Source organism: Oryctolagus cuniculus, chromosome 2 (genome assembly GCF_051225735.1).
Source record: "Oryctolagus cuniculus isolate XC-2025 breed Fujian yellow rabbit chromosome 2, ASM5122573v1, whole genome shotgun sequence".
NCBI classification, from domain to species: domain Eukaryota; kingdom Metazoa; phylum Chordata; class Mammalia; order Lagomorpha; family Leporidae; genus Oryctolagus; species Oryctolagus cuniculus.
Window position 1 is genome coordinate 132813058 of NC_142868.1, and position 26084 is coordinate 132839141.

Genomic DNA, 26084 nt, shown 5'->3' on the forward strand with positions numbered 1-26084 from the left:
GATCTTTTCCTGGAGCTAGGGACCAAGTCATCAGGGTAGCTGGGGGAAGCGCCCCCAAAGCTTAGAGCCTCTTAGCACCTCCCAGGAGCATCGGCCCGCCAGGGGAACAGGAGATTTATATTTTCGGGGGCGCTTCCTAACTACAACCTCGGGAAAGTTGTTTTCCAGAAGGTAGCATCCCAAGCGAGCCTGCATCACACGGCGGCTTGCAAGACACCCCCACACTTGCCCAACTGCTATTGCCAGAGACAGGCTCCTCTGCAGAGCTGTCGCAGGGCTCGGGCTGCCTCCCGCAAGTTCAATGTCCTCTACTCCGCTTTTCACAAACCCTTTCTTTCCCCCGCCAGCAGCCTGGTGCGACTCTGGTTCCAGCTGCAAACCCCACCTGTCTGTGACTCCTAGACCACCTACTGCCCCCTCGCGGAGTGTATGGGGCTCCCTGGCTCCAAGATGCCCGCAGCAGGTAGCAAGCAGGAAAAAGGCGTGGTGGCTGCGGCGGTGGAGTGAGACAGCTGCCAACCGCTGGCGCAGCTGCAGCGCTGCGCACAGGGACTGGCGAGCACGCAACCCAGGTACTGCCCCTCGCTGGTGACGTCTCTGCAGCTGGTTATAAAGCCTTGTGCACAGCCTGCCGAGGTGCTGCTGCTAACTCCCGGCACTGAGCAGGACCCAATTCAAAAAGCTGCAGGAGGTGGTGGCGGCGGCGGCTTCGGAGAAAGCGAAGGAAAATTCTCCAGCTGGACACGGTGCCGTAGAATCCCAGCCATAGGCTCAGAACTTTTACAGGACGTGCTGCAACGGGCTTCCTTCGCCAACCAACTCCTCAGACAGCCCAAGGCTTTGCCTTTTCCCGCCCATAGAAGGCGAAACAAGAGTTGCAAGCAGCAGCAGGTGCAGAAATCCCGGGTTATTTGGCTTCCTAGAACTGTAACCCGTGGAATTTCTTTCCTTCTCCCAGTATAATGCGGGGGAGATGCTGTCTCCAGATTTTTTAACTGAAATGCTTCCCGAAGCTTGAAAGTGGAGGAATTCAGAGCCACGAGGGGCAGGTGGACAGCGCATCCGGAAGCATAAATTTTCTGAGCGCCAACTCTCCTGCTTGCAAGGAGAGACTTATGCATAGACGGAACCTTCCTCCTTTTGGTCTGTCCTACGCACGATCCTGAGCCCCGGGCACCTGCCTAGGACCCTGGTGAGAAGGGGCCGGGGGGACTCTGTGCAGAAGAGAGGGCTTTACCTCCGTGCTGCGTGGGAAATGGATAACGTCCTCCCAGTGGACTCAGACCTCTTCCCAAACATCTCCACTAACACCTCTGAGCCCAACCAATTTGTGCAGCCGGCTTGGCAAATTGTCCTCTGGGCGGCTGCCTACACGGTCATCGTGGTGACCTCCGTGGTGGGCAATGTGGTGGTGATGTGGATCATTTTGGCCCACAAGAGAATGAGGACAGTGACCAACTACTTCCTTGTGAACCTGGCCTTCGCAGAGGCGTCCATGGCTGCCTTCAATACAGTGGTGAACTTCACCTATGCTGTCCACAACGAGTGGTACTATGGCCTGTTCTACTGCAAGTTCCACAACTTCTTCCCCATCGCTGCAGTCTTTGCCAGTATCTACTCCATGACGGCCGTGGCCTTTGATAGGTGAGTTTGCCCTTTGTGGAAGAGGGAGACAATGTCCCTAGACTGTGGTGGCATTGCTATGTAGGTTTGGGGATGAATCACATAGGGTCCAAGGGGAAGACTAGCCACTCTGACCCTGCAGTCTTTGCTAACATCCAACTGAGTCACTTGTTGATGGGGGATATGGTCTTATCTCATCATTTTTCTTACTATTTTGTCTTTATTTTTCTCCCCCTTCTCACCCATAACCAGTCTCCCCTCTTTTCAACACACACTCCCCTTTTCTTCATATAATTCCCCTTTCTTCGTCCCTCCACACTTTCCTTTCAACTCCTGTTTTGTTCCTTTCCATATATTGTTTCTCCCCTTTTTCCTTAAAACCTGAGCTTACCCAGAGCATGGCCAAGGGGCTAGCCTCTGACTGTGAGGCAGCCTCTTGTTGCGTTTGAGTTTTAAATACACCTAGACAAAAGTCCTCATTTTTCACTGTTTGCTGAAGACACCAGCACTTCTGATTCTCATTTCAACTCCCCAATATTATTTGGATATGAAGAGTATTTCATCAGAATCCCCAAAATCTCCAGATTCTAATTCTACTCCGTCTGTGCTACCAGAATTCCTCATTTAGGGATGAGAGGCAACTGTGCTGTTCTTAAGGAATTCCACAGATAGATCCAGAGAGCTTCCCCAAGGGGTTTCCTCCATTTCTCTCCTAATGAAAGGTCAGGGTTTGGTAGCCTGTTGTATCCACAAAGAAATGTGCTTGGCAGAGGCAGAAGAGAGTGCTTCCTTACCTGCAACCAACAGGTTAGGGTTTCAGAAGATGACTGAAAGTGAAAAAGCTGGCATTCTGGAAGGAATGGCTCTGCAGGTGGCATGATGAGAAACTGGTTATGGCACAGCTCTGTTGGTATTGACCTTTACATGGACGTCACAGGTCTCTAATGTGTAGGTCTATGCATACACAGATGTTAAATGTTCACCTGGGATGTAGAGGTATGTTTAAAACACCCGGCACTGTGATGTTCAAATGGGTGTTTTTTATCTTTCCTAAGACAGTTGAATATGAGAAACGCAAGGAGTTAGGAGAAAACTTAGAAAAAAAAATTTCAAACCACTAACCCTTTTGCATAAAAACTGTGGCTAGTAATTGATTTGAGCTCTTTTCCAGGTTATATCTGTGGTTAATGTAAGTATGTTTTGTAAAAGTGCTCACCCATAGTCAATCTGTATTTCCATCCTTGCAGTGGTTTGCAGATGCTGATTTGTGAGTTCCATGTGCACTAGCGTTTACACGGCTCTCGGGTGTTTGTTGTGTGTAAAACAAAGTGTGGTGAATCAATGTATATTTTAAACATAGAAGATAAACCAAAATAGCAGTGAAATGAGTTATTGTGTAAAGTTACCTTTCCTGTGATCCTGGTTTTCATATGTTCTAAAGCATGTGTGATGTACACCTGTATATCTTTCTGCATTGATGCACTCCTTTAACCTCGCAACAGCTTCCTTAAGAAAGTGCAAACAAAACAAAGTGCGTGGTATGATATATGAGGATAATTGAATATCACTTGCAGTGAAATCCAACATCATTTCAGCCTTAACACACATGCTGTTGATGGTCCCTGCGTTAGACGGTGAGATGCTATTTTTTACAGGGCTGATGCCTTGCACGAACTCTAGGGAGACCTAGCAGTCAGTGTGAGCTGGAGCATTCCGCAGCTGATGGAGCACCAGCAGAAAGCTCTCTCCCTTCAGCGTACACAGAAACAGGCTGTGTTCCACAGCCCTGCTATTTCCTTTTGAACTTGATCAGTGGTAGAAGTCAGTCTCAGGGTCCTCACAGCAGATCCAGTAGGATACTGGACTTCCCTTCCACTGTTGTTTTTCTCTAGGTAAACCGTGGCAGGACCCTGACCCTCTGTGACACCTGCTTATTGAGATCAGAGTGTCTGGAGTGTGAGAGCTATAGGAAGTGACAGTAACAAGAAATGTCTTCATGTTTCCTATGTGCAGATACAGCCCAGGGAGGTTATCCATAGCAGTTCAAGATTAGAGCTCAATATAGCGTCGGGTCAGGGATGAGGCTTCTGTCTCCACATCTTCCAAGTCTCCTCTCCTTGCCTGCTCAGCATCATGAGCACACCATGAACTCACCCCCCAGGCCCTCTGATGAATGTATTCTTGCATGCATGGTTATCTATTCTCTCCAAAGAATGTTTTAGAGAGGACTGGACAATCTTTAAAAGTAATAGCAGTGTGGTTTGCCTGACTGTAAAATTAAACCTTGTTCCCTGCAGAAGACATAAGAAATATGAAGAGCATAGAAAGACACACACACACACACACACACACACACAACCATTCCTTTATCATCCAGAAATAACATCTACCAACACTTGAGTTTCACTTTTATGAATATTACACTACATTATAGAGGTCAGAGTCTACCTAATTTTGTTCCTTACTTTTTTCTATTGATATTAATGAAAAACACAAAGACAATTTCCCCATGTTATTACAAAGTCTTCAGAACCAATATCTTCATGGTTTCCTATTTTGCTATTATATGATTGTGCTATTATTTTCTTAACCATTCCCCTATTGTTGGATATTTAGGTGCTATAGATTTCTTCCTATTATGATTGATGCTGTAATGAATATTTCCATATGATGATTTTGTTTGCTTTCATGTTTCTTCCCTTAAGATGTATTTCCAAAGTGAAATTATTGGTCAGATGAAATGAGTTCTAAAAAAGATTCCTCCTAATTTTAAAGGATTATAAACTCTGTTCAGAGCAAGGAATGCATTTGTACTGTCTTGTTTATTTTTATCTCTTCAGTGCAAAGCAGAAAGCTTGGCACCTAACATTCATTTGCTTGTTTATAATATGTGAATGAATGAAGAAGATAACAAGTTTCCAGAGGAGCATTTGAAAAATACATAAAATTAAAAGAAAATGTAAAAAATTCCTATAATCCCACTACTTACAGTTAACCAGTTAAAACCCTTGAATGCTAACTATGATTACTTTTTCATCCAGTGATTTATGCCACAGTTATTCATACAGCTATTACTTTTAAGTTAATTTTAGATAAAAATTAAAAGCAATTCCAGTAGATGAGATTTTTAAGGTTTTTGTTGTTGTCATTGTTCTATTACACTGTATCATGGGTCCATGTCCTGTCATGATATGTTTTTCAAAATAATAGATTTAGGGGCCAACGCTGTGGTGCAGTAGATTAATCCTCCGCCTGCGGTGCTGGCATCCTATATGGGCACCGGTTCTAGTCCCGGCTGCTCCTCTTCCAATCCAGCTCTCTGCTGTGGCCTGGGAAGGCATTAAAAGATGGCCCAAGTCCTTGAGCCCCTGCACTCACGTGGGAGACCAGGAAGAAGCTCCTGGCTCCTGGCTTCATATCTGTGCAGCTCCAGCCACTGCGGCCACCTGGGGAGTGAACCAATGGACGGAAGACCTTTCTCTCTGTCTCCCCCTCTCACTGTCTGTAACTCTGTCTCTCAAATAAATAAAATATTTTAAATATGATATATTTAGTAGATAAATTGTATCACATGGGCATAATAATTTTAACCAGTGTTCTATTTTTATCTTTTTAAATTTTTCATTATTACAACTAATGTGAAATTAATAGCCTGAACATATATCTTAGGAGCACCTCTGCTTCTTTCCTTAGACTAAACACGTGGAAGTGGGCTCATTGGGTCAAATTATCTTGGTAAACTTTCCAGATCCTTCTAGAACTAATATGAATGCAGAGAAACAAACTTCAGCTTCAGATTGTAGTATAAATTGGAATGTTTCCTGTGGTCTTTCTATAAATAGGTAGAAAAGAGAGATAGACAAGGACATAGGGACAGAAGATCCCTTCAGAAGGAATACTGATTTTAAAGGTGCTAGTTACCTAGAATTAAAAAAATCAGACACAAGTTGTAGTTAAACAGTTCAGATGTGAACCCCAACAAATCACAGGGATTTGAACTTTTGAAATTCTGTAATTTCTCCCAATTTCAGTTTAAAAATTCTCTCCTACTGTAAAAGCTAAAATGTGTGTGTTGCTCTTACATGAAATTTGGAGATGGGAGGTGTCAGGTGACAACTCCCATTTATAGGGTTGGAGATGACGACAGGTTCTGTGTGGTGAGGTGGCTAGTGATATGGTGAAGAATGGAGGAAGGGCACAGGGGTGCCAATCCGTAAGCCCCAGAGGAAGGAGTAAAAGGACAAGAGGGAATCAGACTTGGGACCTTGCACATGGCAACAAGAGACTCAAAAAAACCAGTGCCTGGTGTCACTGCTTTTCCGCTTGGCAGGGGCAGCGATTATTTCAGCAAAACGAAAGGTGTAAGCTGCTCATGCCTCATACTGGTCCTAACTATGTTGTGTTTGAGTGAAAGAAAGCATCCAAATTGGACAATAGAAGATATGAGCAGGACCAAAATTAGAGTTGCCCAGATTGCAGTAACAGGTGAAGGCAAAAGAGGGAATGAGCTCCCTGAGTAAAAGAGGAACCTAGGAAAAAGCCACGCATAAATAACAAGACTCCTGCCACTGCTCCCTGGCGTTCAGGCAAACTCTGCTCCAGCCATACCCAGATAACAGTGTAGATAACCCTCTTCCTGGGTCTTGGCTAGACCTGGAGTCTGTCCTTCAAATTTAGCATGTTGACAGGAACAGGATGCCATTGTCTTTCTCAGGATAGTCCTTCCCTCTCCCCCAACCCAGAGGCAAGACTTACACTCCAGGACCCTCCTGGTCTCCCATGTGGGTGCAGGGCCCAAGCACTTGGGCCATCCTCCGCTGCCTTCCCGGGGCCACAGCAGAGAGCTGGATTGGAAGAGGAGCAACCAGAACAGAATCTGGCACCCCAACCGGGACTAGAACCCAGTGTGCCGGCGCCGCAGGCGGAGGATTAGCCTATTGAGCCGCGGCACCGGCCTTTTGCTCATTTCTTAACTGGATTGTTTGTCTTGTTGTTGTTGAATTTCTCGAGCTCCTTATAGATTCTGGAAGTTAACCCTTTATCAGTTGTGTAATTTGCAAATGTTTTCTCCCATTCGGTTGGTTACCTCTTCACTTTGCTGAGTGCTTCTTTTTCAGTTCAGAAGCTTCTCAGCTTTAATGGCCCATTTGTCAATTTTGGCTTTGATTGCCTGTGCTTCTTGAGTCTTTTCCAAAAAGCCTTTGCCTACATTAATGTCCTGCAGAGTTTCCCCAATGTCCTCTAGTAATTTGATGGTATCAGGTCGTAGATTTAAGTCTTTGATCCATTTTGAGTGGATTTTTCTGTAAGGTGTAAGGCAGAGGTCTTGCTTCATACTTCTCATGTGGAGATCCAATTTTCCTAGTACCATTTGTTGCTAGACTGTCTTTTCTCCAGGGATTGTTTTTAGCTCCTTTGTAGAAGATTGGTTGGTTGGAGATGTGTAGATTGATTTCTGGCATTTCTATGCTGTTCCATTGGTCAGCATGCCTATTTTTGTGCCAGTAACAGGCACAAATTGATGATTACTGTTCTGGAGTAAGTCTTGAAATCTGGTATTATGCCTTTAGCTTTGCTTTTGTTGTTTAAGAATGCTTTAGCTATTCAGGATCTCTTGTGTTTTCATATGAATTTTAGTATCTTTTTTCTAGATCTGAGAAGACTTGGTATTTTGATTGGGATTCCATTGAATCTGTAAATTGCTTTTGGTAGTATGGACTTTTTGGTGATATTAATATTTCTAATCCATGAACATGGAAGATTTTTTCCATTTTTTGTATCTTCTATTTCTTTAATATTTTGTAATTTTCATCATTGATATCTTTCACCTCCTTAGTTGAATTTATTTCAAGGTATTTAACTTTTTTGGTATGTATTGTGAGTGGTAGTAATCTTAAAATTTCTTTCTCAGTCATGAGAAACACAAAGGCAATTGATTTTTGTGTGTTAATTTTATATCCTGCAACTTTACCAAAATCTGTTAGGAGTTCCAAATGTCTCTTAGTGGATTGTTTTGGTTCCCCCAATTATGGAATCATGTCATCAGCCAACAGGGATAATTTAACTTCCTCCTTTTCAACTTGTATCCCTTTTATTTCTTTTTCTTGCCTAATAATTCTCGCTAAGACTTCCAGGACTACATTAATAACAGTGGTGTATAGACAAATTCTATAGAAGACTAGAGGAGGGCTATCCATCTAGCAGCAATGATGATCAAAGAAGACCTTCAAAGTTGCAACTGAGTATGGCCTTTAAGACTATATAAGGATTTTAGAAAGAATGATTTTTATTTTTATTATGATTTTTATTTATTTGAAAGATGGAGAAATGGAAAGAGAGAGACAGACAGAATGAGAGGTCTTCCATCTTCTTCCATCCCCACTCACAAAAGTCAAGGCCTGGCCAGGCCATAACCGGGAATCAGGAACTCAGTCCAGGTTTCCCACATTGGTGGCAGGAGTCAACTGCTTAAACCATCACCTATTGCCTCACAGAGTCTGAATTAGCAAGAAGCTGGAATCAGAAGAAGCTGGGACTTGATCCCAGGCCCTCCAACATGGAATGGCACATCCAAAGCAATGTTTTAACCTCTATAACAGATCGACCTTGAGAGGATGAGTTTTAAATAGTAGCATTCCAGGAAGAAGAAGAAACCTGCTGACAAAAAGAAGTCAAATGTTGCAGAGTTTGGGGGGAATGATAGGTTAATTCCACTGTGTGAGTTTACAGGTGAATGAGAGAATGAATGGAAGAATGGATGAATTGGTGGGAAGAAAAAGAATACAGTTTATGTTGGCTTTGATGCAACAAAATGATAATTATCTGGAAATGCTCAACAAGAAAGTTGAGAGGTGGTAATAGAGTATGAGAAGCCAAGGATTAAAATACGGACTTTGGAATTTCAAAAAAGGGGATAATTGGAATTTGGAAAGCAGAGAATGTCTCTTCTACTTATGTAATGGTATCCAGAGAAAATCTCCAAGATTCAGAGGAAGGTCCTAGCAGGCACTAAAAGGGAGGGGAAAAAAAAAAGAAGAAAGAAGTAGACAGGTAGTACCGAAGTCAGGGTATGTGGCATGGGGACAGAAGTTAAGAGAGGTGGCTAGTGGTTGATTGTATTCACTAGTGTCACTAGAATCCAAGTACAATGAGAACACTGGATTGTGGAAATAGATAACACTGGTGACCTATACGAGGCAATGTCAGCTGACTGTGCTCAGGAGGAAAGAGTTAAATGGCAGTGACAGGAATGACCTCTTCCTCATCCATCCATCAAACCACGTTTTATCTACTGTGTGCCAGATTCTGAGGCAGGAAGACATTGACTTTGCCCTTTTGTTCTCGGGTTGGTGATTGCCCAGACACTAATGCCATATAACCTAACACAATAGAGCCATGCTCCCAGGTCTTGGCATACAAAGCAAAGAACTACCTTAAAGAAGAATATGGGAAAAGCTCACTAGAAAAAGAGGAGGAGAAACAACAAAGTACAAAGAATTTGGAATTGTAGGTTTTTAAAAAATAATAACCTTGGGGCCAACACTGTGCCCATATGGGTGCCAGTTCCAGTCCCACCTGCTCCACTTACTGTGCACCTCCCTGCTAATCTTCTGGAAAAGCAGCAGAAGATCACCCAAGTCCTTAGTTCCTTACACCCAAGTGGGAGATCCAGAAGAGGTTCCTGGCTCCTGGCTTCAGATTAGCCCAGCTCTGGCCATTGTAGCCATTTGGGGAGTGAACCAGTGGATGGAAGATCTCTCTCTCTCTCTCTCTCTCTCTCTCTCTCTCTCCCTCCCCAACTCTCTCTGTAACTGTACTTTTCAAATAAGCAAGTAAATATTTTTTTTTAAATAAAAGATAATCTCAGGAACACTGGATAGGTAATACTCATGAATTATAATATCTGTCACTTGGAAATTAGAAAGGAGATTTCATGTTAATACAATGAGAATGTTAATTTATATTTATGCTTTGCAATATGTTGTCTTATCTAATCCCCACGATGCTGATGGAGTTTCTGTTCTACCTTAGAAAGACCATAGAAGCAATTTTTTTAGCATTGTCCTTCCACTCTCCATTCCCTCTCAGCTTGGAGACCTAAGCAATTTGCTTTTATACATATTAGATAATTGCTTGCATATTCCTGTGCCCAGGTGGTTTATGGACAACATCTCATCTAAGGAAAGCTGTCATGAAAAGCAAATGTGTGATATAAAGATCCTAAAGAGAGAGTATTACGGACCCCTTGACAATTTCTACTCAAATAAATATTCTACATTCCAGATAGGGCCATGAAATTCTGCTTAATTATTTTTCTTTAGTTGTCTAATTTGTTCAATCAACTGTTAAATCATTATGAAATTCTTCCTTTTGCTGAACAGAAGTCTGCCTCTGGTTTGGACTGTTCCTACCAGTTCAGTGACTCTTCTGTATGGCAGCCTTTCCAACACATCATCCCTCCTAAAACTTCCCCATCCTGGTTAACTGTCCCTGAATCCCTCATCTGTGTGTCCTTGTTGGTCTCTATCAGTTACTCCCATTTGTTTATAGTCCCCTTAGAAGGAGATGGCTGGAATGAAGCATTAGCCTATTACCATCACCCTGTCCAGCACCCCTGTTGTAGGACTGGCATCCTACCTGTGACTTCATTGTCCTCTGAGGTTTAGCTTAGGAGTCATCCCTACTGAGAAGATAAGCTTGACCTTCATAAAAGTCCAAAAGAGGTGCCCTTATTAGCTATTCATTCCCACAGCATTTATCCAATGGTGTTGGGACTTTGTTCTGAACCTTATGGATCTCTCCCACATTCCCCTGCACACTGGACTGCAAGTTCCATGAAAACAGAGATGGTTTATTTAGTTTCCTGTTTCCAGAAACTATCCAGGTGCTTGGCACAAAATAGGTACTGACTAGAATATATCATGGAAAAACTGACAGTGCCTCTCTCCACAACCCAATCTGAAAATAAGACCCAATGTGTTAGGCCCTGAATCAACCCTACGTTACTATGCTTTGGAGCCAAAGAAAATTCAGTCAGATTTCTGCCTACCTTGGAGTTACGCTGTGAAATGGAATGCTTTTGATTCAGGACCCTTCTGTTCCAGAATAACCACAGGTTCTAACTCACACTTGCCTCTCCCATAGTCCATTTGCTGAGTCCCACAGTTCTCCTCATTAATGCCCTGGGGCCCTCATTAGGTATTGTGTCCCAAGAGATACCTTCTCACTGGAGGAGGTGTGGATCATTTCCACCTTGCCTATCCAGGCATACTGGACACTTCTAGACATTTTATAGACTCTTCTGGCCCCACTGTTGTCATTCCTGGCTTTTTCTCCAACACTTCCACTAACAAGAGTGCACTCTCCCATGTACCTGTCCTTCCTGAGACCAACAGAAATTTACTCTCCACCCAGACCTCCAAGCCCTGTAGCTTCAGTTTCCTGAATGCCTATTAAAACATGATCAACAACAGGAATACATCCTGAGAAGTGCACCATTGAGTATTTCATTTTAGTGTGAACACCAGACAGTATATTTACACAAATAAAACATCTACCAGGTCTTGGAGGACCACAGTGGTGCATGTTGTGTGTTGCTCACCACAGACACAGGAACATCTCAGCACACAGAGACCTGAGGAAGTCATGGTCTGGAGCAAAGACTGGGGGACTGGCTTACATTGCCCCAAACTCCCCTCTTGCCCCCTGGAGAGGCTATAATTCCACTTCTATGGAAGGAGAAATAAGAGGCTATGTGTATGAGGAAACCCTGAGATGAATAAACACATTAACAAGGTCCTTGACTCTTAATCCTCAGAATGAATTTTAATGCAGCAAATGATTTCTCTAGGAAATTTGTCTAAGCAGCCTTGGGCCTGATCCCTTGACCTCTGTTGTTATTGATTCTTGACTTGATCTACTTTCCAACTCAGCTTTATCACTGAGGTTAATACTTAGGCCTCCCTGTGGAGTGCCTTTTGTGCCCTTTAATAACTTTACTTTTAGGCTTTGACAGCAGGGTGGAGTGGAGGAAGGAGCCCAAGAGTTGTGCTGCAGTACACATTCTGCCTATTGTTATGCCAACTTGGGCAAGACCTCATCTGACAAAAGGCATGCAGGAAAAGGTACCTTCTAGGATACTGTTGCAAGGAGGGAGGGAAAGGTGTGGGCAGCCCCGACTTCACCGCCTGCCTTTCAGCCAGAGCTCTTTTCATAGAAATAAGCATTGTGATCTCTCGCAAACCTTGACCCACGCTGTGTCTCTCCCACATGACTGTACCAGTCACAGTCTCCTGCTGGATCCCTACTTCAGGTACAATAGCGACAGAGAAAAACATTTAGATCTTTGCTCCCTAAAGTTGGAATTGGAAATCCTCATGATTGGCTTGGCAAATCCCTTGCTAAATGCTTCTTAGCATACTTCCTGTTTTTGGAGATGTGCATACCTCTTCCAGAAGTCCATTGTTTGGATATTGTATGTCATGCTCCAGAGAAAACAAATGTTTTATCTCATGCCCAAAGCTATACATTCACCTCCCAATCTTTTATCCCAACATCACCACCCTCACAAGGAGAGCATCATTTGCAACTTTAATGTGTGAGGGGGAGCTTATTGAAAAAGCTGTTGCAACTGCCTGAGTTTAGCTGATACTCAATTTATTAAAGTTGAAATGTTTGTTTAGCCTTTGAGCACTTCTTATAAATCATGGGACTTCTCTTACAAATCTAATTTGTGTCCATTAAAGTGTTAAGTATTCATTTTTCCTTGACCTTGGACTGAAGTTGAATTCATTCTGAAACACAAGACTGAGTCTGTCCCCAGAAACGTGTTAGCACCATGTTCAAAGGCAATCAACCAATGGTCTTGCATATGAGTGTTTTCAGCTAGTCACAGATTTTTACAAACTTAGCGGATTAAACAATCTTTAAAATGTAAATAGCACTTACAAATTTGATTAATTAAATTCCCCTAAACATTTCATACTATAATCACAAACTTAATACATCTTGTTTTCTTATAAACATTAAATCTAGTGATGAATTTCTGTTCAAGAATAAAAAACATTAAATCTTTAACAGGATGACATAAATAGGAGAAACGATTTTTCTCAGGAGTTACATAGCTCTTGTAAAGTTAATAAGTCAAGACTTCTAAATTTAGCACACCAAATTCTTTTCAAGCATTTCAGGCTTCTAAGACTTAAACATAAATTCAGCAGATGAGGTGCTTATAAGCATCTAAACACTGACTACAAAATTAATTTGTTAAATACTCCTAAGCATTGCAATGAAAATTACAAATCTGCCAGGTGACTTCTCTAACTTCCCAGATTCTTAATTCCAACATCTTAAAAGCAAATTGCACACAAAGAAATGCCTGTCACAAAAGTCAACTACTGTGCACACGATACCTACAGAGAAGTATCATTTCTTCATGCCTGATTTCTTTTTAAAATGCCTTCCCAGACTCAGCAAGTTATACAAGCAGAGGTAGCAGAATCCTCTTCTCTGTAAGGGGTAGTTGAAGCTCTGGAACCAGGGGTTGAGTCTGAGACTCAAATGTCAGCATGTGCACGGGGTCTCCCCCAGAGCTGCAGCCCAGTGTCTGAACCCTTCTCGCAGGAAGCCTCTGGCTGCTCCGTGTCCACAGGGTCCCGAGGTGCTCTCTATCTCCTCGGCATCCTTCAAGGCTTGTTCTTCCCCAATATTTATCCTGCACTGTATCATCTGATGTACACAGAGGGAAGCCTCATCCTACCCCTCGTTTGCGTCCAAAGTCTTTCCTTTTTTTTTTTTTTAAAGTATTTATTTATTTAAGAGGTCGAATGTCAGAGTGAGAGAGGGAGAGATGGATCTTCCATCTGCTGGTTCGCTCCCCGCATAGCCACAACAGCCAAAGCTAGGAGCCAGGAACTCCATCCAGGTCTCCCACCTAGGTAATGGGAACTCAAATACTGGAGCCATCATCCACTGCTTCCCAGGTGCATTAGCAGGGAGCTGGATTGGAAGTGGAGTAGCCAGGACTGAACTGGTGCTCTGAAATGAGATAAGGGTGTCCTGAGCTGCAGCTCAACCTGCCTCTGCATCCAGCCTTATCCAACATGATTAGAGTTCACTACATTCTGTACACTCAGATTTTACCATTTTAGAAGTGCTCATTAACATGGAAAAAGTGAAATGCCTCCCACCCCCATATCCTCCCACCAAAACAAAGTCACCACCTGTCCTGAGTCTTTTGGTTTCTTTTCTGAGTCTGAGAATTTTTCTGGGTGTATCTTACTTTTCCACATAAACCATCAAAAACAGATTGTGGGGGCCAGCACTGAGGCATAGTGGGTTCAGCCACCGCCTATAATGTCGGCATCCCATGGGGCACTTGTTGAGTCCAGGCTCTTCCACTTCCAATCCATCTCCATGGTGATATACTTGGGAAAGTATCAGAAGATGGCCCAAGTGCTTGGGCCCCTGAACCCACATGGGAGACCCTGATGAAGCTCCTGGCTTCAACCTGGCACAGCTCTAGCCACTGCAGCCATTTGGAGAGTGAACCAGCGCATAGAAGGTATCTCTGTCTTCCTTCCTTCCTTCCTTCCTTCCTTCCTTCCTTCTCTCTCTCTCTCTCTCTCTCTCTCTCTCTCTCTCTCTCTTCCTGCCTCTCCATAACTCTACCTTTCAAATAAAAACAAATCTTTAGCAAACTGGGGTAGTATGATTTGGTTTCAACAAACCCTGGCTGTCAGCATGTTTTCATATTGCAACTGCTCCAGGTAGGTTGCATGCCTCTTATATGAAAGATCTACACAGCGGCTTCCTCCCCTCTTGGCAGATGTGTTCCACAGCAGGGCCTTTCTTCCTGGGGCCTGGAAGCTGCCTAACATCCTTCAGTCCTCCACCTGGATTATCAGGTGCTGTCTCATTAGATCAACTGGATTTTCCCTCTGAGGCGGAATCTGCCGCTGCTTCACAGCTCTGTGCCTGTTGGTTTCTTTCACCTTCCTTTCCTCCTCACTGCCACCAATTTCGGATAACAAAAAATCATCTCAAGTGATGCTCAAGCTAGTGCCCTGAGCCATAGATGGACTGATGAGCAGATGCCTGGGCCCAGTGATGCCAGCCACACACACCCCTGCCCGTCTCCATCATGCGATAGAATTGAGACTGTAGTTTTGAAAAGCCTCGTGTGCACATTTATTGACATGAGGATAGTTGGAGCGTAGGCTTAAATACCCACCTTGTATGATTTATTGATTTGATTTTACTACAGAGAAATGTCCCCTTGAATAATTAATCGTTTTCATAAGAGGATTTGTCTGACTCTGAAAATGTTTACGCAGAAGTAAACCCACCTACAAACAGCAGAAATACTCTTCTAAATAGTCCCAGGGAGACAGAGGGGACCCAAAAAGGCCCTAGAATTCATGATGGGGACCACAGTAGAAGCCGGCCTGAGTGTGGTGTACGGCTGATTAGCTGGGTGACGTAACTGGCCTGTTCAAAGAGGTCCTGGAAGCTCTGAGAACCCCTGCTGCTCCAATCCTTACTGGACAGATGCATCACTTAGACTTTCTTGTTTCCAAAGTTCCTTTCTCTGCCTAACCGGAAGCACGAGGGGTCTGGAAGTTGATGTGTTAAAGATGTAGCCAGAGGGGCCCTTGTTGTGTCCCAGGCAGCCCACATTGCATGGCAGCTGTGTCCCTGCTGTTCCACCTCTGATCTGGCTGATGTGCCTGGGACAGCAGGGAATGGTGGGCCAAGTGCCTCGGGCCTGACACCCACACGGGAGACTCGGGTGGAGCTCTGGGCAACTGGCGTAGGCCTGGCCCAATCCCAGTCTTTGTGGCCATTTGGAGAGTGAACCAGTGAATAAAAGCACTTTGTCTCTCTCTTTCTCTGTCTCTCTCAAATAAACAAATCTTAAAAATAGTTAGCTAAAAAAATCAACCAGAGCCATCGTAGGGACCCAGTGACCCAGTTATGGCACTGCCAGTTTGACCCTTTAGGCAGAATACAGAGAAGCTGGAGATCTGACTCTTCTCTTCCTTTCTGGGGCTCTCTCTCCCATGATGCTGCAACCAGCTCAAGTCTATGCTGAGGCACTTCCCAACGTACTTCACAATGTGCCATCTCAAACCACTGCTCTGCTCTCTTCACAGACCCATGCAACTGAGTCACACCAAGAGGAGAGTAACTGATTAAAATCCCACTAAGGTAGGAAAGCTATGGGCCTCTTTCCACCTCCCACGTCCCATTTTTTATACTTTGAAATGGAAATGTCAATATGGGCTGGAAGGAGTGCTAGAGTTCAGGTAGCACAAATGCCCAGAGTTTGGCTCTCACCAAATAGCCCCATGTGTCTACCAAAGAAGCTGCTGCAGAATGCTGGGGGCCTGCTGGCAGAAGCCCAGCCTTGGCTTCTGTGCCTAACACTTGTTCCTCATTGATTTTTATGGTACATACACGCTGTTTTTTAAAAACATTTTTAAAAGATTTATGCATTTTCCTGAGAGGCATAGTTACAGACAGAAGGAGAGACAGAGAGGTCTTCCATCCACTGGTTCACTTCCTAAATGGCCTCAACTGCTGGAGCTGGCCCAAACCAAAGCTAGGAGCCAGAAGTTTCTTCTGGGTCTCCTATGCAGGTGCAGGACCATCATCTTCTGCTTTCCCAGGCCATAGCAGAGAGCTGGATCGGAAGTGGAGCAGACAGGACCCAGACGGCACCCATATGGGACACTGCAGGTGGATGCTTATCCTATGGCACAGCCCCAGCCCCGCCACAGTGTCTTTATAACTTAAGGATGCCATGATCAAGAAAGAACTGGGGATCACAGTCCCCGCCAGCTCCCAGCGTCCCCCAGGTTGGGGCTGAGGGCAGCAGTGCAACCCTGTAGAGATGACTCCAGCGATTCTTGACCCCTCTGGTGTCTTCATCAATGGGTTTGTGCTGTTTCCAAATCCTGGGGCAAGAGCCAGTTTTTAAAAAGCTGGGCTTTCTGCCAAGGTCTGTCGGGACCTACACTTCATCTGGAAGCTTTTCTGCTTTTCTCCGTGTCTTTCCCTTCTCCCTTGCTCTCTACACCTGGGTAAAAAAAAATTCCTTGCTCCATTTGCTCCCAACCCTTTCTCAGCATTTTGAAAACAGCACAGTTTCAATAAACGTCAATGACTGAAAAGCAGAGCTGCGCAGACAAAAAACAAAAGCTGTGGGAGTGAAATAGTTGAAGAGCACATTTACACAGCAATGTAAAAACCCAAATTACCGTTGTCCTGATTGCACAGAGGAGTCTGGAAGGCGCTCCAGTAGATTCTTGGAGGCTGTTCACACAAGTATGTAGATACAAATGTAGGCTACCTTTGTAAGAAAAATAACTTCCTGTCCAATACGATCTGCACAACTGCAAAGTCCCGTCCCATCACGTTTAATGTACCTACTTTTAAAGCTGTACTGTATTACACATCCACTAAAGAGAGTTAGCAACATGAAAAAATAGCTTGTAAAAGAACAAAAGCAAAACCAGTCCTTATCTCAGTTTCCAAAGACCACTCTCATCAATTTTTAGGAATATTTTCATTGTAGGACATTTTTCTGTGCATAGATCTTTTTCATAGTCATAATCCTATAGCGTATACAATTTTTTATTTTGCATAATAAAGCAAGAAATATTTCATGCAGTAAGTTTTCTATAAGATCAGACTGAATGGTTCCAAAGTATCATAATTTAAATAATCCATCATTCTTCGAACTTGCAGGTGTTTCTAGCTTTGTTACAACATGTAATTTATGAACAATACATTTTAGCTAAACTTGCTCAGATGCACGGTTATTAAGATAAATTCTTGGGAGAAAAGTGTTAAATATTTTGTCTCATTTGGATGAATAGGTCTTCAGGAGGCCTCAGCAATTTAGCAGCAAGAATCAGAATGTGTAGACTCAGCTTGCAGAGCTGCTGCCTTACCCACATCCCAAACAATTTCAAGAAATGTTTTCCAATTAGAAGATACAAATTTCATTGTTTTTGCACTTCTTCCTAGTAAGTGTATTTTTTGTACATTTTTATTTCATCTTTGTGAATTGCTCAGCAGAGTTTAAAAATTCAAATCTTCATTTTTATGTTACTTAGTGAATTGCAAAAATTCTATTTTAAGGATATAACCATTTGACTGCAAGTACTTTTAATGTTTCCTGTTACCATTTCAGCTTCCCTTTCGATGATTATCTTAAACTGTTTTGTATAGTTGCGTCGTCTACCTTATTTTTATCGCTTCTCCTTTTGATGTTATGTTTAGAAAGACTCCCTCTCTCAAAGGTAAATAAATATGCACCAATAATTTCATTTACCCCTATGATTTAGAAGTTTTTAATCCATCAATAATTTTATTCATTAGGTTACATCAAAAATGTTTAAATGTCATCCATGTTTATTCTGTCATCTAAACACCATTTATTCAATGAGCATTTCCCTACTAATTTGAAATATAACTTGTGTCCTACATTGAATTTTCCTCACACTTAGGCTGACTCTGGTCAATCTAGTTTGCTGGCTATTTCTTTAATAGTACCAATATGCATTTATCCTTTCTAATACACTGCAATTGTTATTTAAAATATACCTTTTAAAAAATTCTGTTAGACTTTGTACTGCAAATGCATTAGATGCATTGGGGAGAACTGGTAACATATCAAATGTTTTTCAGTGTGTGAACATGGTGTATATTATATGTAGTCTAGCCTTTAATATGTTTTCTTATACTTTTTGTATTTTATACAAACCCTATACATTTATTTAAATGTTAATATATTGTATATAATATATATTTCAAATTGATTACATGTTATATTTACATGTAATATATAAATTTAACATCTTGGCTAATAATACAATCATTTTCCCACATTTTTTCAAATAGACTATTGTTTTATATCAGAAACCTCTTGATAACTTAGAATAATTAGTTTGAAAAAGTTATCTGAAGGAGCCCTGTACTTCAACTAGAGCTCTGGTGTTTTTCCTGTTACTTTTCTCAGATTTTCTTGAGCTAATCATATGGTCTATAAATCATTATCATATACCTAGTCCTTCCTTTTTAGAAAATTTTCAGAACAATGCTAATTTTTTAATAAAGAAATTATTTATTTATTTGAGAGTCAGAGTTACACAAAGAGAGGAGAGGCAGAGAGAGGGGGAGGGAGAGAGAGGTCTTCCATCCACTGGTTCACTCCCCAGTTGGCCGCAATGGCTGGAGCTGGGCCAATCCAAAGCCAGGAGCCAGGAGCTTCCTCTGGGTCTTCCACGTGGGTGCAGAGGCCCAAGGACTTGGGCCATCCTCCACTGCTTTTCCAGGCCATAGCAGAGAGCTGGACCGAAGTGGAGCAGTCAGCCTTGAACAGGTGCCCATATGGGATGCCAGCACCTCAGGCCAGGGCGTTGACCCGCTGCACCACAGCACCGGCCCCCAGAACAATGCTAATTAAAACTGATAGTTATAAGCATCTTTTTTTTATCCCAACTGTAACCAGAAATTTTTTTCTTACTATCTTTCTTGAATGTTGACTGTCGGTTTAAAGCAGACATTTTCAAATTACATCAATCAATTCCTAGTGTACTAAGAGATTTAATCAGATTTAGATATTTAATTTACCAATTGTCTTTCTGGCATCTGTCAGTACACTTTTTTCCTGTTCCCTAATATCCTAGTTTTCAGCTATTCTAGAGTTCTAGAATAAACACTACTTGATATTATGCTTCATTCTTTAGCACACTACTAGATTTATTTGCTAATATTTTATTTGGATTTTTGCGTCTTTGATGCAAAGAATAACTGACACAAGCTTTCATTTTTTTAAGTTACCTTTTCAAGTTTCAGTTTCAGGGCTGTGAATAAAGGAAGAAAGTCTTTCCGGAAATGTATTATGTTAGCCCAAATAGTGGACTGCAGAGAGGTTTTCTTTGAATCAGCTTCCTGCACGGTGTTGCCTCCCTGGTTTTCTTGTTTACCCACCACGCCATTGCACAGGGATTCTCCCAGGCCCTCTGGGTGAAGCAAAGGGAGAAAAAGGAGCTAACACAGCAGGTTACTGATGCAGAAAACCAGTAGGAGTGGGGTCTGCACTGAGGATTTCAACCTCTCAACCTCGAGCCTCACCTGGCAACGATAGACATGCAAGGAGCAAACCCCAGGCTCACCTTGTCCAGGCTGGTGATTGGCAAGGCAGCCCAGTTTCCTTGTGCTGCAGCTCTCAAGGGAACAGGCCAAGCCTTGACTAGCCAAGCCTTTTCTGCCACAATACACAGTGTCCCTGGAGAAAGACTTCCCTGTCGGCAGATAGATTTTGACGAAACCCAGGGAAACATAACAGATCAGCAAAGTGGAGCAGTGCAGACTTTTTGTCCTGAGTGTGCATTTTATAAGAGCTTTAACAAGCCTGTGGTTAATATAAATTCTTATTTACGGATCTCAATAATTAACATTTTAGAGTGAAAAAATAGATAAATATTGCAATTTCTAAATTAAACTTTACTTTTTAACCACTGAGTTTTACTTTTTCCAGACTCTCCTTTCCCCATAAACAGTATGAGTAAAGCAAACAAGTAGATACTATTAAAGAAGAAATATAAATAATCCTTACTTTATGGTTTAAAAGCATCTCTGTTACGTACAGGTTACTGGCTTCTAACACCATTAATACAAACCAAGTTTGACACATTTTATTTTCATTATCCCTTTGCTTTTGGACGTGCTATAATCTCTGAACACCCGCATGCTGTGTAAATGAGATATAATTATTTATAGAAAACCTGGCTCCAGGGCAAGAATAAAAAGGTTCCTACCCTCAAGGAGCTTGCAATCAAGTGGGAGAAACATATTAAAAGAACATTAATTTAATGGTTATCAAAATCAACGCATAATTCGAAACTGCCTTAAAAGCTAGTAAAGAATATTAATGCTGTGAGAGTACAGATGCTTCTTGAGTTATGATGGGGTTATGTCCGCCAAAACCCATTGCAAGTTGAAACTAACATTTCAAAAACACATTTTGTACACCTAACCTATCAAACATCGTAGCTTAGCAACACAGCACCCTGTGGAGCATGGGTCCTTCCCCCTGGCAGTTATGAGGCTAGCTCCACTGCCCAGCATTGCGAGCGAGTGTTAGACCACATGTCGGCCAGGCCGGAACACGACCAAAATCAAAATTCCAAGTACATTTTCTACAGAATCTGTATTAGTTCTTGCACTATCATAAGGTCAGAAGTTTGAAATAAAACCACTTGAAATTGAAAACCATTGATACAGAATTCCCATTGTCTGAAAGGGTTTGGGCTGAGATCTCAAAGGTGATAAGAAACAGGAGGTGGGGGTATGAGGGGGATGGGCCTTGTGACACTGTGGATTGTCCACACAAAAGGCATTTAAAGTCTCCTCCTCGTCCATTCTCCGTTGTCCCGGACTGGTTAGCAAAGAAAACCTGGGCTATGTGACAGCTTTGGGCTCTGAGTGTAGGGGCAAGTCTGGAGGCCAAGCCTCCCTTCGTGAACTAAAAGGCAACAGATACAAGGGGAAATACTCTTGTTTTTCCCCCTTTGCTTCCCCCCTTCATCCTCTTTAAAGCACAGGCAACAGGCTGAGGAACAGCAGGACTTTTAATGTATGAGAACACTCCCTACCCACTATGCACTGCATACTCCCTACCCACTATGCACTGCATACTCCCTACCCACTATGCACTGCATACTACCTACCCACTGTGCATTGCACACATCCTACCCACTATGGATTGCAGATGAGAAAGTTACAAAGAGCTCGGAGCTCCCTTGAGCATGTCATTGATGCACACACTAGCCTTCAACTGCCTAGCTCTGGGCTTCTTGTTATGAAAAGCAAGGAAACCTCGGTTTCTTTAAGCCCTTGATAAACAGATTTTCTGTTATTCGTGACCAAATATAATCCTAGCTAATTAAGAAAAGTGAGGTCAAGTGTGGAGGAAAGAGTTCAAGACAAGTTAACTACATTTACGAAAACCCCAGGCAGGAGGAAGCATGACGCAGTGGAGGAACAAACACTGCTCATCTCCTCTCGTATTACAAATCATGGATAAAATTAAGATAAAAGCGGAACAAATATAAAATCACAACTCATTAGTGCTATGATAATTCATTACCATCACAACTATGAATGGAAACTCGCAGCAGGCTGGGGGTTGACAAGATAGGCCCAGAGTCACTGGAAGTTGTCACTGAGTCTATCCTTTATTTCAGACTCAGGAGGGCAAGTAAGAGTGACATGACCATAGGGATACTATTACACCTGTGGGGAGCAACTCGGACTAGACTGTTACTCGAATTAAGACTTATTCTATGCATCTGCTCTCCCACAATATGGCGCTGGGAGAGGAGGAAACAGCTTTTACACAGCTGCCTCCAGTTCAACCAATAAGCAGCAGGACCTGCTCCTGATTGGAGGAGAGCAGTGTACTCGGCGTGTGGGTAGCAGAGTTGGGATTGGTGGAAGAGGACTATAAAGGAGGAGAGAGACAACATGCACCAGGAACATCTATCTGAAGGAACACCTGTGCAGCCCCTGAGAGAGCCGGCCGGCGGTGTGCCGCTCCCCCGCGAAAGTGGGGAAAGTGGCAGGGGGAACCGCCCTTCCACGGAGGTGGAAGGGACGGTAGCCCACCCGGGAAGAACCAGCAGCAAACCCGGGAAGGGCCGAGCAGACGAAAGAACAGCGCAGGGTCCTGTGTCATTCCTCCACGAAGACGGGGAAAGACAACACCCTTATTTTTAGTAATCCCAAGATCTCACTTTATAAGAGGAATATAGAATCAATTTTACTGTAAAACAATTAAGAACCAATATATATTTTGTGTTTCATTTTTTTTTCATTATTGAAATTTATCTTTTTTAGTTTCCTGGGTGTTTTTCAAGACAAATTGTGGAATAAGTTTCCCAGTATTACCCCTTAATCTCTTATCTGACTATAAATGCATATTTGTTTTTGAAGCTAATAAAACTAAAATTAATGGAAGTGGCAAGACTTTTCCAGAGTGGGAAAGAAATCACTGGTAAGGATTCCAAAATGAAAGTTTCAATAATATCGAAGCAGAGTGTTTTTAGAAATATGGGATAGGAGAAACCAGATTCCAGAACTTCTGGGGTAGAATTGGATGTCTCAATAGGTCATTAGACGCTTGAAAGAGAGTAATAGATATGAGAGAAAGGAATTAAGCTTTTCCTACTTCAATAGCTTGGCAGACTGAATGGACAGAGGTCAAATCAAAAGCACAAGTGGCAGCAAATATTATTGAAGAACATCTTACTTGGGTAACTATATTTGAGTGAGATGGGGAGAGAGAGGCCATGAGATAGAGAAGGCGGCCATGTATGCATATGTGTTAGATCAGGTTATGGCATGCCCAAGTAACAGGCAAGCCCCCAAATCTCAGTGGTTTAATACACAGCTTATTTATCCCTCACTCTAAGTCTACTGCAGGTCCAATTTCTCTCCTGGGCACTGGCAGTTCCCTGAAAACTTCTCTTGGTTTCTGGCTGTCTGTCTCTTGTACCTCACCTTGACTTGAGTTCCTTGATTGCTATGTTAAAGGAAGAAAGAACTGAATGTCACACAGGAGTTTTAATCTGCTCCATGTCAAAGGTGATACATATCATTGCTCCTCACAATCCATCAGCAAGAACCAATTACATGGCACCCCAACTTCAAGGGCTCTGGGAAATGTAGGAGCACATAAAAATATTTAGTGGGAATGAGAAGCCTTTGCCACAGCGAGAGAAATTTGGATTTCATCCTATGTATGATGAGATAATTAGATGATTATGAGCAGGAGAGGGACATGATCTTCTCAACACTTTTAAAAGATCACCTGGCTGCTGTGTGGAGAATAGACAGTAGAGGCCAAAGTGAGAGCAAGGAGACCTGTAGGAAGCCCCCTTGTGGTGACCCCGGGAGAGAGACTATGGTATAAATGGAGTATAATTGTAGATGGCTGAGAGGTAGTCAGATTGTTTAGAAAATAAAGCCAAAGGAATGGGGCGGCGCCGCAGCTCACTAGGCTAGTCCTCCACCTGCAGTGCCGGCACCCCGGGTTCTAGTCCCGATCGGGGCGCCAGATTCTGTCCCAGTTGCTCCTCTTCCAGTCCAGCTCTCTGCTGTGACCTGGGAGTGCAGTGGAGGATGGCCCAGGTCCTTGGGCCCTGCACCCACATGGGAGACCAGGAGGAAGCACCTGGCTCCTGGCCTCGGATCGGCACAGCACGCCGGCCATAGCAGCCATTTGGGGGGTGAACCAACGGAAGGAAGACCTTTATCTCTGTCCCTCTCTCTCATTGATGGAATAGCCATGCGATAGATGAGAAAAAGAGAAGAAATCGGAGCGATTTGGGCTCTGTTTTTGCTTTTTAAGTTTCTACTCTTTTTATAAAAGATTTATTTATTTGAAAGACAACGTTAGAGAGAGGGAGAGATCTTCCATCTACTGGTTAACTTCCTAAATAGCAGTGATGGCCGGGAATGGGCCAGGCCAAAGCCAGGAGACAGGAAATCCATCCTGGTCTCCCACATAGGAGACATGGGCCCAAGTACTTGGGCCATCTTGCACTACTTTCCCAGGTACATTAGCAATGAGCTGGATCAGAAGCGGAGCACACAGGAGAAAAACCAGCACTCAAATAGGATGCCAGCATCAGAGGATGTGGTACAGTTTGCTGCACCACAAATTTTGGCCTTGTTGAGTTTGAGGCAAGTAGCATGCACACAAGTGATATCAGGTGGACATGCAAGTGGTTTTCAAGTCTGGATTTCAGGAGAGTGATGAGAACTAGAGCACAAATGTGGGAGTGATGAACATGTAAGGTAGACCATGAGCTGATCCTAGGGAAAACAGTGAGTCCTGGACAACTCCGACTTGAGAAAATTGGGAAGATGAAAAAGAATTAGCAAACATAACCAAGAAGGAATAGCCAGCGAGTTAAGAGAATGAATAGGTGAGGTATTGTGGAGGCCAGAAAAGAAGCATCTCGGGAAGGAAGAAGGCCATCCTGTGTCATAAACTGCTAGGAAACAGAGGAGCATCAGGGCCAGACCACTAGGCATGCCAAGGTGAGATCACTCCAACAGAAAAGTGGCTTTAGTGAAGTGGTAGAGAGGGACTGGGGTGGACTAATAGAAGAGTGTCAGGAGAGACTTATAAACAGCAGAAAAGGAAAAGTATATTTGTCCGAAGGGCTGATCACTTTAAGGGAGGGTTTGAGTTTCCATTAAGAAGGAAGGAGTTACAGCATGTTTGTATCAAGCAAAGAATGGAGATATCAAGAAAGAACAATTTATTCTGGTGAGGGAAGAAGATAGAAACAAGCCTTAAAGTGACCAAATGGGACAGGTCCAGGCCCAGCCACCAAAGGGAAGAGGGGCCATCCATTCTGATGAGAAGGAAGATGGGCATATAGGTAGGAATAAAAATAAGCTGGTAGTATTGATGATAAAATGACATGGTCCACCTTTATTGCATCTGTTTCTCCATTCAGAGGCAAGGTCATTAGCTGAGGGTGAGGAAGACACATTGGAAGTGATAAGAGAAGAAAACTTAGGCGATAGTCATGTTGTAAGGTTGCAGAGTAAAATGACAAGAGAAATATTTCAGGATTGTCAAGCCATGCCAAAGAGCATGAGGCTGGTCAATTTATGAGAGAATTTAGAGATATTCCAGTATAAGGTATGTTTTTCTACAATGTACGCATAGGGCAAGCAGAGAATTATCAGCAATGGAGTTTTGTCACAGGAGTAAAATGGAGTCAGGGTCCATGCGAGGAATGATCCCTGGGATGCACCATGGACTGTAAGCTGGGGAAGTAGAGAAACAAAGCATGAATGGATGACAGACAATTAAAGGTGGTGGAATGGACCAGGTCCTGTCTGCTGCACTTCCACTCCAGCTCCCTGCTAATGGCCTGGGAAAAGCAATGGAAGATGGCCCAAGTGTTTGGGTCCCTGCCATCCACATGGATGAAACCCAGTGAAACTCCTGGCACCTGCCTTCAGCCTGGCCCAGCCCTGGCAATTGCAGCCATCTAGGGGGTAAACCAATGGATGGAAGGTCTCTCTCTCTCTCTCTCTCTCTCTCTCTCTGTGTGTGTGTGTGTGTGTGTGTGTGTGTGTAACTCTGACTTTCAAATAAATACATAAATCTTTTTTAAAGGGTGGTGGGACTGATGGTAGAGATTGTGATGAGTATTAAGAATTGTGCCTGAACTGAAAAGGGCATTAGCTGAGAAGAAACGATGTAATGGTCAGAAAGTGAGAGGCTTGAAATACGAAGTTTGGAAAGTATGTAGTCATTGGTGAATGACGAAGTCCAGGTAATGATTCATCAGGAGACTGGAAGGCTGGAGCAAGTAGAAGGAAACAGAATCGGGAGTGAGGAAGTGAGTCAGGCAGTTGGACTG

At 43.1% G+C, this 26084-nt stretch overlaps 1 protein-coding gene across 1 annotated transcript in view; it reads left to right on the top strand.

The window, feature by feature from the left end:
* The first annotated feature begins 347 nt into the window (after nucleotides 1-347).
* Nucleotides 348-26084, top strand: part of TACR1 (tachykinin receptor 1) — a 190876-nt gene continuing 165139 nt past the window's right edge. Inside the window, exon 1 of the mRNA XM_002709702.6 lies at nucleotides 348-1644. Within this exon, the coding sequence (XP_002709748.3) occupies nucleotides 1256-1644 (389 nt within the window). The 5' untranslated portion in view covers nucleotides 348-1255. The remainder of the gene's footprint in view (nucleotides 1645-26084) is intronic.